Consider the following 16,742-nt stretch of genomic DNA (forward strand, 5'->3'; position numbering starts at 1 on the left):
TGGATTTTTTTCCTGTTCGTCTTATAAAAGAAATGAATGGATGAGTGAAAAACAAAGAGCATTTTGTTCTATCATACTGCATAGTGCCATTGATTCTAATATACTGCTACGCCATCCTTGGAGAAAAATGACAAGACTTAAATTGAAAAGCTAAAAACCAAGACGATGGGTGGCCTGAGGATGGGTGGAGATGAAGAATTTCTGAAGAATTGAACAAGCTTGGATGAGGAGTGAGACATTTTCAAAGAAAACAAAAACCAAGAAAGTGCAAGTTGCCTTATAGAAAAAGCACCTTTGGGTCATTGGGACTAAGAAGCTGCTTCTGCCCATGCCTCTGTTAAACTGGGTTTCATTTTTTTAAACAATATATTTTATGTGTTATTCAAAACCAAAATACTTTGTAATAGATGATTTAATATTTTCAGAAAAAGTTGTTTCTCTATTTTTTTTCTGTGATTTCTCCTCAACTTTGTCATTACTGTTAAACATCATGTAAGGAAACCAAGAAAGGCCAACTTTGAAATATTTTAAACTTTTTAAAATTAGCTTTTGCTTGCATGTAACCATTTTTATGGCTGTTGCCCTTACATGGATTCATAACTGAAGCTTTTAAGACATGGGCAGGATAAGAGAGTTTCTTCTGTACTTGACCTCATTTATTAAGAAAATGCAACCTAGAATTGATCACTGCCATAAATGTAGAAAATACAAAATAAAAATTATTAATATATTGATTTTGAAAATCTGTATTTCTTTTCAGCTCCTCGGCCATTATTAGATGGCATGAACAATCAGTTGACCTCTGTAAATACAGTTGGAGGTCTACAGAAGAAGGCTTCTGAAAGTGGGTCATCTCAATCTCTGACAGGAACACAGAAATCTAACACCAAATCTATCTTACTTTCTGCTGGTTCAACTACAGTTGTTACTACAACTGCTGTAACTTCTGTGGCATCACTTCCTGTAACAATTTCCAGCCCTTTGCAGAATAACAATGCTACCCATCCTTCTGACACTGCTTTTACAAATACTGTTGGAAAACAAGAAATAAATATATCCCCAGCCATGGATGCTATGGAAATAACAAAGCCAGTTACAAGCGTGTCTTTTGCTCAGTCTTCAACTTCAGTTTGTACATCCACAGCTGTAGTCCCAATCACTGTGACTTCACCTACTTCATCAGTTAGCTGTGTTCAGCCTGCTGGACTCTCAGGAATTCACAAAAGCCCTTTGTCAAATCAAAAACAGGGTAAAACTTTTATCATCACTTCTTGCTACAGATGTTTGTTTTGATTGAATCTTTGCATTGCCAACCAACCCTATGAGGTAGAGCAGATGTCCCCAACCCCCAGGCCACGGCCCACTACCGGGCTGTGGCCTATTTGGAACTGGGCCACATGAGTGGTGGGCCGGCGCGCACACAGCTCAGCTTGCATGAGTTGTGGGCTGGCGCATATGCATACACTTCAGGTTGCTCAAGCAGTTGGCCAGCGCCCGTGAACACGACTTGTACAAGCAGCAGGCTGGCACGCACACATGTAGCTTGACATGCGCAAATAGCGGGCCGTCGCACATGCACAAAGCTCAATTTGTGCAAGCGGTAGGCCAACATACGCATGTGCAGCTTGACTTGCACAAGTGGTGGGCTGGCGCACAAAGGCCTTCCACTTGCACAAGCCAGTTCCCCTCCCCCCCCCAGCTGCTAAGTTGCAAAGGTTGGGGACTGCTGAGATAGAGCAGTGCTTCCTAAACATATAGATATACTGATATAACAATGAAGCTTTCCTTGTAGTTTAATTGCTCAAAGTCAAAGTAAGTTATTCATGCTAGGCCTTCTTCATTTGCTGATGTAGTGAAAAACAAAAGCAGGCATTGGATCATACAGGTGGAAGCTGAAAATAATTGATAAAAAATAAGCAATATTAAATAGTTAAATATATAAAATGAATATCCTTAATTCATATAATTCAAGTTTGTCAGTTGCTCATTAGATACTGCTACTGAATGACTTATTTGGTCTTATTCTTCCCTGCAGTATGTGATTGTTAGCTAACATTTTCTGTTCTTTCCATATGATGAGGTCAAAAAGACTATTCTTATGTGTGTGAAATCTTGAATTACTCTCCAGAATCTTGTGCAGCATGCCATTGCTCCATTACTTGAGTGTGAATGCCATGCTAACAAGTTAATATAAAAGGACTTATGAGCAATACAAAATATAGGAACCATCAGGTGCATACCATATTTATCTTCTTCCCAGTGATCTCAAGCACAGTTGCTGGGAGAATAGATTTCCATCCTTTAATTGGGAATAATGTGCAGTGAGGGGGAAAATTATTTGATCCCCTGCTGATTATGTACGTTTGCCCACTGATAAAGAAATGATCAGTCTATAATTTTAATGGTAGGTTTATTTTAACAGTGAAAGAATAACAAAAAAAAAATCCCAAAAAACTCATTTCAAAAAAAGTTATAAATTGATTTGCATTTTAATGAGTGAAATAAGTATTTGATCAATCAGCAAGATTTCTGGCTCCCAGGTATCTTTTATACAGGTGATGAGCTGCGATGAGAAGCATTCTCTTAAAGGGCAATCAATCAGAAACAGAAGCAATCAATTGGATTCCAAACTCTCCATCATGGCCAAGACTAAAGAGCTATCCAAGGATGTCAGGGACAAGATTGCAGCTTGGTAAGAAGGTAATAACAGTTGGTGTGATTATTCACAAATGGAAGAAATACAAATAACTCAATCTACTTTGCTCTGGGGCTCCATGCAAGATCTCACCTCATGGAGTTGCAGTGATCATGAAAACAGTGAGGAACTGCACGGGAGGATCTTGTCAGTGATCTCAAGGCAGCTGGGACCATAGTCACCAAGAAAACAATTGGTAACACACTATGCCATGAAGGACTGAAATCTTTGCAGCGCCTGCAAGGTCCCCCCTGCTCAAGAAAGCCCATGTATAGGCCTGTCTGAAGTTTGCCAGTGAACATCAGAATGATTCAGATAGCAGTATTCCAGTATTTGAGAGGCTGCCACATAGAAGAGGGGGGTCAAATTATTCTCCAAAGCAGGAGAGGATAGGACAAGAAACAGTGGTTGGAAACTGATCAGAGAGAGAAGCAACCTAGAATTAAGGAGAAACTTCCTAACAGTGAGGACAATTAACCAGTGGAACAGCTTGTCTTCAGAAATCACGGGTGCTCCATCACTGGAAGTTTTTAAGAAGAGACTGGACAGTCACTTGTCTGAGATGGTATAGGTTTCTCCTGCTTGAGCGGTGGGCTGGACTAGAAGGCCTCCAAGGTCCTTTCCAGCTCTATTCTATTCTAACACCATGCCCACCGTCAAACATGGAGGGGGAAATATGCTTTTTTTGGGGGGGGGTTGTTGGTGGTTTTCCTAAGACACAGGTCTGCAACCCGCGGCTCCGGAGCCACATGCGGCTCTTTCAGCCGTCTCCTGTGGCTCCCAGTCCTCTGCCATGGGCAGTCCCCCCCAAAAAAAGTGGGACTAAAAAAGTTCAACCAATCAATTCATATACGCAGGGTAGGTGCATATCTCGCCTTGGCTCCACTCTTCAGTCAAACCCTGTTCTGCGCATGTACGCGCATGTGCACACATTTTTTGCGGCTCCCAGTTTTTCGTTTTGTGAGGGAACCGGTTCCGAGTGGCTCTTTCACTGTTTCAGGTTGCTGACCCCTGTCCTAAGAGGACACAACAACTTCACCGTAACAAATGGACGATGGATGGGGCCATGTACCGTCAAATCTTGGGTGAGAACCTCTTTCCCCCAGCCAGGGCATTAAAAATGGATCGTGGATGGGTATTCCAGCATGGCAATGACCCAAAACACACAGCCAAGGCAACAAAGGAGTGGCTCAAGAAGAAGCACATGAGGGTCCTGGAGTGGCCTAGTCAGTCTCCAGACCTTAATCCCATAGAAAATCTGTGGAGGGAGCTGTAGGATTGAGCTGCCAAACTTCAGCCTCGAAACCTTAGTGAAGTTGGAGAGGAACTGCAAAGAGGAGTGGGACAAAATCCCTCCTGAGATGTGTTGCCAACTACAAGAAACGTCTGTTATTGCCAACAAGGGTTTTGCCACCGAGTACTAAGTCATGTTTTACGAAGGGGTCAAATACTTATTTCACTCATTAAAATGCAAATCCATTTATAACTTTTTTGAAATGCGTGTTTCTGGATTTTTGTTGTTGTTATTCTGTCTCTCACTGTTAAAATAAACCTACCATTGAAATTATAGACCGATCATTTCTTTGTCAGTGGACAAATGTACAAAATCAGCAGGGAATCAAATATTTTCCCCCTCATTGTAAAAAAAATCTCATTTCCCTCCTTTTCTTTCTGCTCAGAATTCTTAAAAATTGCACTGTCTATTTGAGAAGTGTACAATTTCACTTAGTTTCAGGACAACATTAGTATGGCATACTGAAGTCTGTGTTCCAAAAGATAGCAGGAAATACGTGCATTTGTGCATGCACATGCTTTCAAGTCACTCTTCAATTTTAACAACAACTACATGGAGAAGTCTGCATTTTTTTTGGAAATTTTGGGAACATTTGACATTGCCTTCTTCCTAGGGTGGAGAGAGTGGCTGGTGCAATATCACTTAGCTGTTTTTTTCTCCAAGGCAGGACTTGAATTTCCAGTTCAATGGCTTTAAACACAATTAGACACAAAAGCTCTAATTTTTGTTGTTTTTATTGTTATTACTATCAGTTCCTAGCTAAGGACACATGGATATATTGTCATAACATATATACTGTTCCAAACAGGCTAGTCTGCAAAAGTAGGGTGTCATAGTTTAAAATGGTAGAGTACTTGGTGATTCCTTTAAGTATTTCACTAATTATAATGGTTATGAAAAAAATATTTCCCCCTCTATAATGTTTCAATCTCAGTTTGAAAACCACAATAATAATTAATAATTAATCATTATAAGTTGGAAGGGACCTTGGAGGTCATCTAGTCCAACCCCCTACTAAGGCAGGAAACCCTATACCACTTCAGACAAATGGCTCTCCAGTCTCTTCTTAAAAACTTCCAGTGTTGGAGCATTCACCACTTCTGGAGGCAGGTTGTTCCACTGGTTAGTTGTTCTAACTGTCAGGAAGTTTCTCCTTAGTTCTAGGTTGCTTCTCTCCTTGACTAGTTTCTATCCGTTGCTTCTTGTCCTGCTTTCAGGTGCTTGAGAATAGCTTGGCTCCCTCTTCTCTGTGGCAGCCCCTGAGATTGGAACACTGCTATCATGTCACCCCTCACCCTTCTCTTCATTAAACTACACATACCCAATTCCAGCAACCGTTCCCTATATGTTTTAGCCTCCAGTCCCCCAATCATCTTTGTTGCTCTTCTCTGTACTCTTTCTAGAGTCTCGACATCTTTTTTACATCGTGGTGACCAAAACAGGATGCAGTATTCCAGGTGTGGCCTTACCAAGGCATTGTAAAGTATTAGTACTTCACGTGATCTTGATTCTATCCCTCTGTTAATGCAGCCTAGCGCTGTGTTGCTTTTTTGGCAGCTGCAGCACACTGCTGGCTCATATTGAAGTGATTGTCCACTAGGACTCCGAGATCTCTCTCACAGTTTGCTATTTTCTCCTGTTTGATATTTTCTCCTCATCAATTATGTTGTTTCTAGATATTGCCACGCCCATGAACTGCACTTTCTTTTTTGTAATAATAATGCCTTGTTCTTAATGTTATTACTATTATATACCTTTATATACTTTGGGTTTGGTAATAATGAGATCTCTTCTTCCATCTATAGTCGTGATGGCGAACCTATGGCACATGTGCCACAGGTGGCACTCAGAGCTCTCTCTGTGGGCACGTGCGCCATCGCCCCAGTCCAAGGCCTTCAGCTGGGTTTTATAAAACCTTTTTGCTTTAGGCCTCCCCTGCCTTATGCAAAAAAAAAAAGGTTCAATCAATCAATTTCAACTTCTCATGGAGAAAAAAAAAAGATCTCGCAAAGTTGTAATTGATTGATTGAACTTTTAGTCCCACCTAGTCTGCTGTTACCACTGCAGTCACACCCACCCAATGGGCCATGCCCACCCAATTGGCTACGCCCACCCAGCACCCAATGATACATAAGTGGGTTTTGGGTTGCAGTTTGGGCACCCGGTCTCTAAAAGGTTCGCCATCACTGATCTATCTTGTCCCTTTAAATCCCCTGAAATGCAAAAAGTATTCAAAAAATTTTCTTGATTTATTTTGGGAAGCACTGGGGTATTATAGCAAAAATTTGCACCTCGCCTTTGTATAATAGTCTGTAAATCTTATTTGTGTAGTAAGAATTTGCTAAGAAGAATGTTTTTTCACAATAATACAGGTGCTACAAGTCCTCCAGGTTTGCCTCGTGGAGCAGAGTATCGTATGGGAACACGATTTATTTTGATTCCCGTACAGCAGTGTTCTTCTACTTCGCAACCTTCACAAAATATGCAAGTTGCCTCTGGCAAAAGAGTAGTTTTACAACCTTTGAGACATCCAGGTGCTGTTAATCTCTACCGACACCCCAATGGTCAGATTATCCAACTTGTTCCCTTGCATCAACTTCAAACTTCAGGGGCACAGTCCAGTTTACAGCCCATAATGGTCCGTAATCCAGGTATAGAATGCAGCAAATATTTTGCTATTATTTTATGAGATTGTGTAAGTAATTCTGAAATAGCAGATCCTGCTGTAATTGTGTATCTAGTTTTAGTATACTAAAATACATTCTAATGGATAAGCACGTGTGTGTGTGTGTGTGTGTGTGTGTGTGTGTGTAGGAAAGTGGTTGGGTTGGCCTTCCTGGAGTTCTTCAGTTTCAATTCCTAAATCGTTTCTCCACAATTCTTTTTTTAAAGTTCACCTGAAAGGGAACATATTGTTCCTGCTGTGTTCGCAAATTTGATTTTCCTCAGGATTTGCTGGATTATGCCTACTATCTAGACTGGAAAATTTAGTTTTGATTAATTTACTCCTGACTTTCTGGACATGTTTTCTCCATTCAGTACTTAACGTTATTTGTTACTAGAAGGTAAATACATTCCTTTAATGTAAGTTGTATTAGTATAAAAGTAGTAACATTAACACGTTAACATAGAAACAAAAAGAAAGTTGATGTTTGTGGGGGTTTTTGTATCAGTACAATGTTCAGAAGTAATGTGATTTGAAACAATATTTTGGCAGGTTAAGTAGTCAAAATCATCCTGCAAGATTTCAGTAATAGCTATGAACAATTTTAAAGTTATGAGAGTAAGTGATGGATACATCATCTCCAGAAAAATATTCTACTAATTGAGTCATTAACATCTAGAAGGTTGTTTTTTCCCATGCCACCCAAAAGAATATTTCCAATACATGGCCTTGCAGTTGAATGTCTCTTTTTCTCCTTGAATTGTATCATTACTTCCCAGTAACAGAATATGGTATTTCTTCTATTCCTTCAGATACTTCTATACATTGGCTTTCTAGCTTGAATATATGGAGTTATTCAAAAAGATGCCAAACCACTTTTCTTTCTTTCTTTTAAAACCATTTTCTCCATGAATACATTTTACTGACTTACCTTAACCACTTAAGTTGGTGGTTTTTCTATTTGAGCTGTGTCTGCTGTCTTTTTCAGAAGGACAGTTTTAATTTATATTAATTACTTAACAAAACTAACAAAGTATTAATTATTATAGGGATTGTAATGATGTTTTTAGGGGACGCGGTGGCTCAGTGGGTTAGGACGCTGAGCTTGTCGATCTGAAGGTCGGCAGTTTGGCGGGTCGAATCCCGAGTGCCGCGTAGCAGAGTGAGCGCCTGTTACTCGTCCCAGCTTCTGCCAACCTAGCAGTTCGAAAGCACATAAAAAATGCAAGTAGAAAAATAGGGACCCTACGGTGGGAAGGTAACAGCGTTCCGTGCGCCTTTGGCGTCTAGTCATGCTGGCCACATGACCACGGAGACGTGTTCTCGGACAAGCGCTGGCTCTTTGGCTTTGAAACGGAGATGAGCACCGGCCCCTAGAGTCGGAAACGACTAGCACGCGTGTGCGGGGGAACCTTTACCTTTACCTTTAATGATGTTTTTAATGATTTCATTATTTGGGTCAAACTTGTTGTATTACCGGTATGAATGTTTCTATTTCTGTTAACTGCTGAAAGTCACAAAAATATAACTGTTTAAAAGTCTGTAATATAGTTACCTATGTTTTTGTAGCACTAAAGGTTGAATGCAAGTTCTTCAGAGATATGTTTTGTAACTAGGCAGTTTTGTCCAGTTTTGTTTGAAAAGAATTTTATCCCCTCTTAGTACTTTTGCCCACTATTAAGGATATTTGCTATAATTTAAGGCAATAGTTTCCAAACTGCACAAGGGCGCCATGCAGTAGTTTGGACTTTTTAAGGGAAATACAACAATACTGGAAATCTGTCAAAGACTCCCAAATTACTAATTCAAGGTAGTTTATTTTATTTATTCAATTTTTACAGTCTCCCAACTCAACTGTGTGACTCTGGGCATTGTACAGTTCTAAAATTTAAAAAAACAAAAAAATTAAAACAATATAAACATCCAAAAAATAAAATAAGTTCACAGTTTTGGCCTAGGGATAGCATGAAAAAATTACTGAGACACTAAGGGTACCATGAACTGAGAAAGTTTGAGAATCTCTGGTTTAAGGAATTGAAACAAAAGCCTATGAGATCGCCTTCAGTTTCTGCAAAAAGCAGCTCAGGAAGGACCATTCCAAACAGTAATCTATGCAAGAACAACATCTGTTTGTGTGAATTTATTTATTGATTTATTTATTTGGATTTATATACCGCCCCCCTCCGAAAGGACTCGGGGCGGTGTACAGGGCAATTAAAAATGTACAAATGACCACCCAAAAAAAGTTGTGGGAAGATATCTGATTAGGATTTGTTTATTTCTGCGGATTTGATATTACATTCAAAAAATGCTTATTTTGGAGGATGGAGTAAGTGTTTAGCAAGAAATAATATTTTTAAAATTTCTTTGTTACAGGCTCTGTGGTAGGATTCCGACTTCCTGGACCTTCTAAGCTTCCTGAAACATCCGCATGTCAAGCTTCTGCTGTTCCATCGGTGACCTCCACTACTACAACTTCAATTCTGTCTACATCTCCTTCAGTTTTGTCTGAATTCTCAACTGCAGAGAACGCTTCTGTTTTGTCTGGGACATCAAACGCCACCACTGCAGCATTATCACAGACTCCTACCACTGAATCCTCTTTAATGCTCTCCGTGTCCTCTAATGCTCTATCTTTATCCCCTTCTACCGAAACATCTTCTCTTTTGTCCATGACCTCTATAACTGACATTGCTTTGTTGCCCACAACCTCTTCTACTACACTTGTACCTTCTACAGTTGCAATGTCATCATCCCTACCTTATTCTACGCCTGTTTCCCCTACCAATAAATCCCCTTCAGTTTTCACAGTGTCACCTAATGGTACTAATTCTCTCTTGCCTATGCCTCCTCCTGGTGTACTTATGTCTTCTATCGAGGGAACTTCTGCTGCTTTGGAATCTCCTGTCCCAAGTTGGACATTACAGGACATTAGAACTACAGCTGTGCATTCTGCTTCAGAAACTCAAGCAACACCTGTTAATTCTTCAGGTTCTGTGTCCCCAGTTGGTACTTCGACTCTGAGAATTTCTCCTTCTGGAATAAAAAACAATTCCAATCAAACAGGTTCTCAGTCTAAAATAAGATGTAACGCCAGTGGGCTACCAAGCAATATAAATAATCTAATATCTCTACAGTCAGGCAGTTTTGCTTTGCTTCAGTTTCCAGGGCAGAAGGAGGATTCCAGTTCCATCGCAAAGAAAGTTGCATCTCTTGAGATTAAAATTTCACATAAGAAAAATGAGGTCAGTGCCAATACGTTAGAGGAAGATTCAGTAAGTTCAAAAACAGCAGAAATTACTGACTCAGAAATTAGTAAATTAAAAGAAAATGAACTACTATTGCAAAATCCAGACTTGCATTCTGAAGAAATAACATGTAACAGAAATATATCAGAAATCATTGAAAAGGATGCTGAAATTTTGAAGAAGTTACCCAGTTTTTCTCTCGTGTTACAGACTAATATAAAATCAGACCACTCCTATACCAGTGAGAAGCAGAAACGTAGGATTAAGAAACGTGGGATTAATGTGGCACTGATTAAGAAAAAAAATCAAGACAAAGATGCTGAACACCCCCTAGATAAAGTTCCATATTCTAATGAAAAATGTAATGAACTTGTAGTTCTTGCCCATAATACGTTACAAGAAAGATCAGTGCAAACTCCAATTACTGAATCAAAAAAAGCTGAACAAAAACAATTAGATACAAAAGCAGGATTGATTATCGAACAGACCTGGTGGAAACCAGGGAAACCAACTCAGCAGAACCCTCTCCTAAATGATACTGAAAAGCTGCAAACAAAGACTAAACCTTCTCTAGGTCCATGGAAAAATGAAGATCCAAAATTGCCAAAACAGAACATGAAGGAAAAGTGTGACTTTGTGGCTAAAGAAAAAGTAAGTGAGAAGGCTAAGAATGCTGGAAAAAATAAAAATAATACCTTAGAAAATGAATGCCTGGATAGTGCTCCTGAAGATCTGTATGAAAAAAGTACTGATTTTCAAAGTAACTGTAACTATTCTAGCTATGAAAATAGTATTAAAGATATACAGGAAGATAATCAGAATAAGAAAGATGAGCACAAGACTAGTAAAACTTGCGGCAAAATATCCAGATCCTCCTTAGTTGTACAAAACAAAATCAGTGTGGATGCTGACGAGCTTACAGATAAATTAACAAAATCCAAAAAAGAAAATACATGGAAAACCAAGTGTCACAGAAAAAATTCCTCACCTCTTATTGATATTACCCAGGATGATACAGAAAAAGATGAAAAAACAGAAGAATCTGCCAATGAGATGGTTGATGAAGCATTTGGATATCAAAGTGAGGATATAATAAATGTTGAAATATTGGTAAGTATAAAACTAATCTGATAGCTATCTAATTAACAGCTTCAATCAAGAGTCAGGCGGTCAGGACACGGGCGGTCTTGTCAATGTTACCTGGGAAGAGTTTGATTCTGTGACCCCTGATGAAGTGGACAGGATTATGGGGAGGCTGAGCTCCTCCACATGTTTGTTGGACCCGTGCCCTTCCTGGCTGGTTTATGCAGCTAGGGAGAGGACACGAGGCTGGCTCCAGGCGGTTATATCTGCTTCTTGGAGTGAGGGTTATTTCCCCACCGTCTTGAAGGAGGCGGTGGTGAGACCTCTCCTCAAGAAGCCTGCCTTGGACCCAGCTGTATTGAACAACTTTCGTCCAGTCTCCAACCTTCGCTTTCTTGCGAAGGTTGTCGAGAGTGTGGTGGCGCATCAGCTCCTTCTGGTCCTGGATGAAGCGGATTATCTGGACCCCTACCAATCGGGTTTCAGGCCCGGGTACAGCACGGAGACGGCATTGGTCGCTCTGGTGAATGATCTCTGGAGGGCTCGGGATAGGGGATATTCCTCTGTCCTAGTCCTATTAGACCTCTCGGCGGCTTTCGATACCATCGACCTATTAGACCATGCTGCGGCGTCTCAGGGGATTGGGAGTGGGAGGCACAGTTCTTCAGTGGTTCTCCTCCTATCTCCTGGGACGCTCGCAGTCGGTGTTGGCAGGGGGGCAGAGATCGGCCCCTAGGTCTCTCGTTTGTGGAGTTCCTCAGGGGTCTGTTCTCTCGCCTCTCCTGTTCAACATCTATATGAAACCGCTGGGTGAGATCATTCGTGGTTTTGGAGTTGGGTATCATCAATATGCCGATGATACCCAACTTTTCTTTTCGACCCCAAACCACCCCAGTGATGCCCTCGCTGTGATGTCCCGTTGCCTGGAGGCGGTTCGGGTCTGGATGGGGAGGAACAGACTTCAACTCAACCCTGACAAGACTGAGTGGCTGTACATTCCGGCATCCCGGGACATTCAAAATGTTCCATCTCTTTCTATGGGGGGTGAGCTCTTACCCCCCGTGGATAGGGCTCGCAACTTGGGAGTCCTCCTAGATTCACGGCTTACCCTGGAAGATCATATAGTGGCCGTGACTAGGGGGGCTTTCGCCCAGGTTCACCTGGTGCGCCAGTTGCGGCCCTATCTGAACCGGGATGCCCTGTGTACGGTCACTCATGCGCTCGTGACCTCTCGCCTTGACTACTGTAATGCTCTCTACATGGGGCTTCCCTTGAAGACCACTCGGAGGCTCCAACTGGTACAGAATGCGGCCGCGAGAGTTGTCTTGGGAGTTTCCCGGTACTCCCATGTTACACCTTTGCTCCGCGAGCTGCATTGGTTACCAGTTGTCTTCCGGGTGAGGTTCAAGGTTTTGGTTATGATCTTTAAGTCCTTACATGGCATGGGTCCGGGTTACCTCGGGGACCACCTGCTGCCGGCATCAACTCCCCTCCGCCCTGTGCGTTCCCACAGAGAGGGCCTCCTCAGGGTGCCGCCAGTCAGGGAATGCCGACTGGTGGCCCCCAGGGGGAGAGCCTTCTCTGTGGGCGCTCCGGCATTATGGAACCAACTGCCGGTGGAGCTCCGGACGGCATCAGACCTCCGAACTTTCCGTCGTGGCCTGAAGACCCACCTATTTGAATTAGCTGGTCTGGCCTGACGGGGGATTATGGGTTTTAAATTGTTGTTTTAGAATTGTATTACTGTTTTTAACTGGGCATTGGTTTAATCTTTTTTAATTTTTGTATCGTTTTTTATATATGCCCTGTGAACCGCCCTGAGTCCCTACCAAGGAGAAGGGCGGTATACAAATTAAATAAAACTTGAAACTTGAAACTTGAAAATGATGATATTTGAAAAGCTTATATTGCTGTTAAAAGCAGAAGATTTGGTTTCAGATACTACAGTATTTCCACTGCCTTTCTAATAAGTCTTTGCAATTTACTTTTTTTGATATACTGTAATTAGAATCAGCTTCAAATTAAGATTTAAGCACCCAAAAATAGATAGCTGATTATGTATGGATGGGATGGAAATGCAATCAACCTTAATATCTTTCTCAAAGTTATTGTTAATTCCACCACCACCACCCTAGTGCATACATGTCTGGCTGAAATGCCTAAAGCTACTACTTGAATGCTATCTCAAATTGGCAGGACTGAAACCCTTTCTCTCATGACTTTGAAGCAGTGGTGGGATTCAGCTGGTTGGCACCGGTTCAGTAGAACCAGTAGCTAAATTTTCTTGAGTTCGGAGAACCGGCTGAACCCATGCTGCTTCTGCAATTCCGTTCTAGGCCTCGGAGGCCTGGAGGAGGTCTCCCAGGCCTAGAACGGCCCACTGGAAGTGCATTGATGTCACTTGCAGAAGTCCATTCTAGGCCTGGTGGAGGCCTCCCTGGCCTAGAACAGCCCATTGGAAGTGCATTGATGTCACTTGCAGAAGTCCGTTCTAGGCCTGGTGGAGGCCTCCCTGACCTAGAATGGCCCGCTGGAAGTGCATTGATGTCACTTGCAGAAGTCTGTTCTAGGCCTGGTGGAGGCCTCCCTGGCCTAGAACGGCCCGCTGGAAGTATGTTGATGTCCGTTCTAGGCTTCGGAGACCCAGGCCTGCATCCACGCGGAGAACCGGATATTAAGGTATTTGAATCCCACCACTGCTTTGAAGGATCTTTGGAACGGTTGTGGATGTTTAGCTTTTGCCTCAAGTTCTTTCTACCATCATGATAGCTTCTAGAGCAGTTGCTTTCCTGAAATAGCTTCTCTAGCAAGTAAGGAGGAACCTTTTGGAGATCTGTCCATGATTGCCAGTAGGTGTAATAGAGGTAATAAGAGAAATATCTACCGAAGGATGAATGGTCTTTTATATTCCATAATGCAGCCTGCCCATCAAACAGGTAGCTAAATGTGAAAGGCTTCCCTAATATTCTAAGAGTTTTTCATAGCAGGGATGGACAGACTGTTGATTGTTCAATCATTCTAATTGGCTTTTACTAGAAATCTATCAACAGATAGGCATTGAATAGTCTCTAGAGAAGCAAAATATGTTGAATATAACATAATTCATACTAGGACTATTTGAAAGATATCCATACAATGCAAATTCATTTTTAACCTTTTTCTACATCCTGATTTAAAAGAGAGAAATCTTTGTCAGGAATCTCACATATGTACCATGTATCAAGGTGCAGCTCTCACATTACATTTCTAAAGAACACAAGATCTGAAGGAATAGAGATCAAATAAGCGAGGAGCTGAGCCGCAAAAATTCACAAGTGTCCACAGAAAGAACTGCAAATGGATGCATGTAATCAGTTCTTCATTTGTGATTTCTCTAATCCACTTATGGATATCTAATGACTGTGAAGCTGACTATGGAATAAAGTATCCAAATGAACAGTTATCATGTCCATATGAAATACAAAGGAGAGTCTTTTCATAACTCATAGTTCTCCAGCCTCAAGAGCCAACCTGAGGGCTGCCCCCCCCCAAAAAAACCTAACTTCTTTGAAAGTTGAACAGGGGTGATAGCCGGTGGCTCAGAATATTTCAATGTTAACATAAAGGAAAAGTCCTATGCCTGAAATGGAAAGAAAGTTGGATGGCAGATAGGCTAAATTTTCATTAAAAATAGTAGATACAAAGCAATTAATAATATAGCAATAGCACTTATATACTGCTCCATAGTGCTTTACAGCCCTCTGGTTTACAGAGTCAGCATATTGTCCCCAACAATCTGGGTCCTCATTTTATCGACCTTGAAAAGATGGAAGGCTGAGTCAACCTTGAGCTGGTCAGGATCGAACTCTAGACTGTGGACAGAGTTAGCCTGCAATACTGCATTCTAACCACTGTGCCACCATGGGTCTTATAGTAAATACAGTAAAATACCTATTGTGTAATTAAAATAAAGCAGCAAACTTCAGCCCCTCCATCTCATAAAACTGGATGAATTAAAGCTTTTTGTTATATTTTTAATTGCTTTTATGGGTGCTTTAGCATATTTTATATTTAACATAAAGCAATAAAACACATCAAACTTAAAGAAATCAATATAAAACTTGACTTACTGTTTCTAATTAGCTTAAGTATTTTGAACTTCATTAGTCTATATCCATTATTCACTTTTCTTTCTTTGAAATTGTTTTTTCAACATTGTAATCTCTTGGTATGATTATTCCATCTGATAGACTGCCTATCACTAAAATACAGCATTGTAAATCCTATAATAGTTGTGTTGGTACTGTGAATGACTCTTTGTTAGATCTTCAGTTATTCAAATCTTGGCTTTTGATAGCATAGTTATTGCTATTTTTAATGACATATAGCCATAACTGTACATTAGAGATTGTTGAGAATTGTGATAATTATTTAAACTGTAGATTCTTATACCAATTGTTTAAATAGTTTACATGACTGGAACCTCTTGATAGAATTTACCATGTTTCATTACTTTGTCACAGAATGGAAGTGAATCCAGTGAAGCTGAGGTGAATGTGGATATTGAGACGGTGGAGGAATTTTCAGAAAAAGTTAATCTTGCTCGCCTGAAGGCTACGGCTGCTCATACTTTGTTGTCCAAACAGTTGTAAGCATATCCCTTTAAAAACAGGAACTATTTTATTTGTAATTCCATATTTGCCAGGCTTTTGTTGTGTAATTGTTTGTCTAAATACAGTCTTACTTATCTGAATGAGCATTAATAGTAGGGGGAAAAATTCTTCCATGTTATTTTAAAGATACATTTCAGTTTAAAAGGAAGGCTTGAAGCTTATTTAATGCATGGAGTAAAATTTATATTTAATTTAATTAATTTCCACATGCAACCAAAAATATCATTTCTGCAAGTAACATTTTAATTTAATTTGTTTAATTTATTAATATTTCTATACCGCCCTTCTCCCGAAGGACTCAGGGCGGTGTACAGGGCAAGAATAAAACACAGAAATTACAAAAGATAATAAGTAATTAAATACATGCCCAATTAAAAAATACAGTTAATACATACTAAAAACCCCAATAAAAATAATAAAAACCCCACCAATCCCCCCTCAGGCCAGGCCGGCTTGCTCGAACAAGTATGTTTTTAGATCGCGGCGAAAGGAGCGAAGATCGGGCACCGTCCGGAGCTCAACCGGTAACTGGTTCCATAGCTCCGGGGCGCCCACAGAGAAGGATCTCCCCCTGGGGGCCACCAGTCGACATTCTCTGACCGGTGGCACCCTGAGGAGGCCCTCTCTGTGGGAACGCACAGGGCGGAGGGAAGTAGACGCCGGCAGCAGGGGTTCCCTAAGGTACTCCGGACCCCTGCCATGTAGGGCTTTAAACACCATTACTAGTACCTTGAATCTCACCCGGAAGACAACTGGTAACCAATGCAGCTCACGGAGCAGAGGTGTGACGGGAGTATCGGGAGACTCCCAACACAACTCTCGCGGCTGCATTCTGTACCAGTTGGAGCCTCCGGGTGGTCCTCAAGGGAAGCCCCATGTAGAGAGCGTTGCAGTAGTCTAGACGAGAGGTCACGAGCGTGTGAGTGACCGTGCATAAATCATCCCGGCTTAGATAGGGCCGCAACTGGCGCACCAGGCGAACCTGGGCGAAAGCCCCCCTAGTCACAGCCACCATGTGATCTTCCAAGGTGAGCCGTGAATCTAGGAGGACTCCCAAGTTGCGAGCCCTATCTACGGGGGGTAATAGCTCACCCCCCATAGAAAG

General features: G+C 41.3%; 1 protein-coding gene across 1 annotated transcript in view; it reads left to right on the top strand.

The window, feature by feature from the left end:
- MGA (MAX dimerization protein MGA) overlaps positions 1 to 16,742 on the top strand; it is a 69,048-nt gene that overhangs the window by 34,445 nt on the left and 17,861 nt on the right. The window contains exons 16-19 of the mRNA XM_083365753.1: positions 761 to 1,249; positions 6,362 to 6,640; positions 9,031 to 11,012; positions 15,488 to 15,612. Of these exons, the coding sequence (XP_083221879.1) occupies positions 761 to 1,249; positions 6,362 to 6,640; positions 9,031 to 11,012; positions 15,488 to 15,612 (2,875 nt within the window). The remainder of the gene's footprint in view (positions 1 to 760; positions 1,250 to 6,361; positions 6,641 to 9,030; positions 11,013 to 15,487; positions 15,613 to 16,742) is intronic.

This window comes from Vipera ursinii (genome assembly GCF_947247035.1).
Source record: "Vipera ursinii genome assembly, chromosome: 1".
NCBI classification, from domain to species: Eukaryota; Metazoa; Chordata; class Lepidosauria; order Squamata; family Viperidae; genus Vipera; species Vipera ursinii.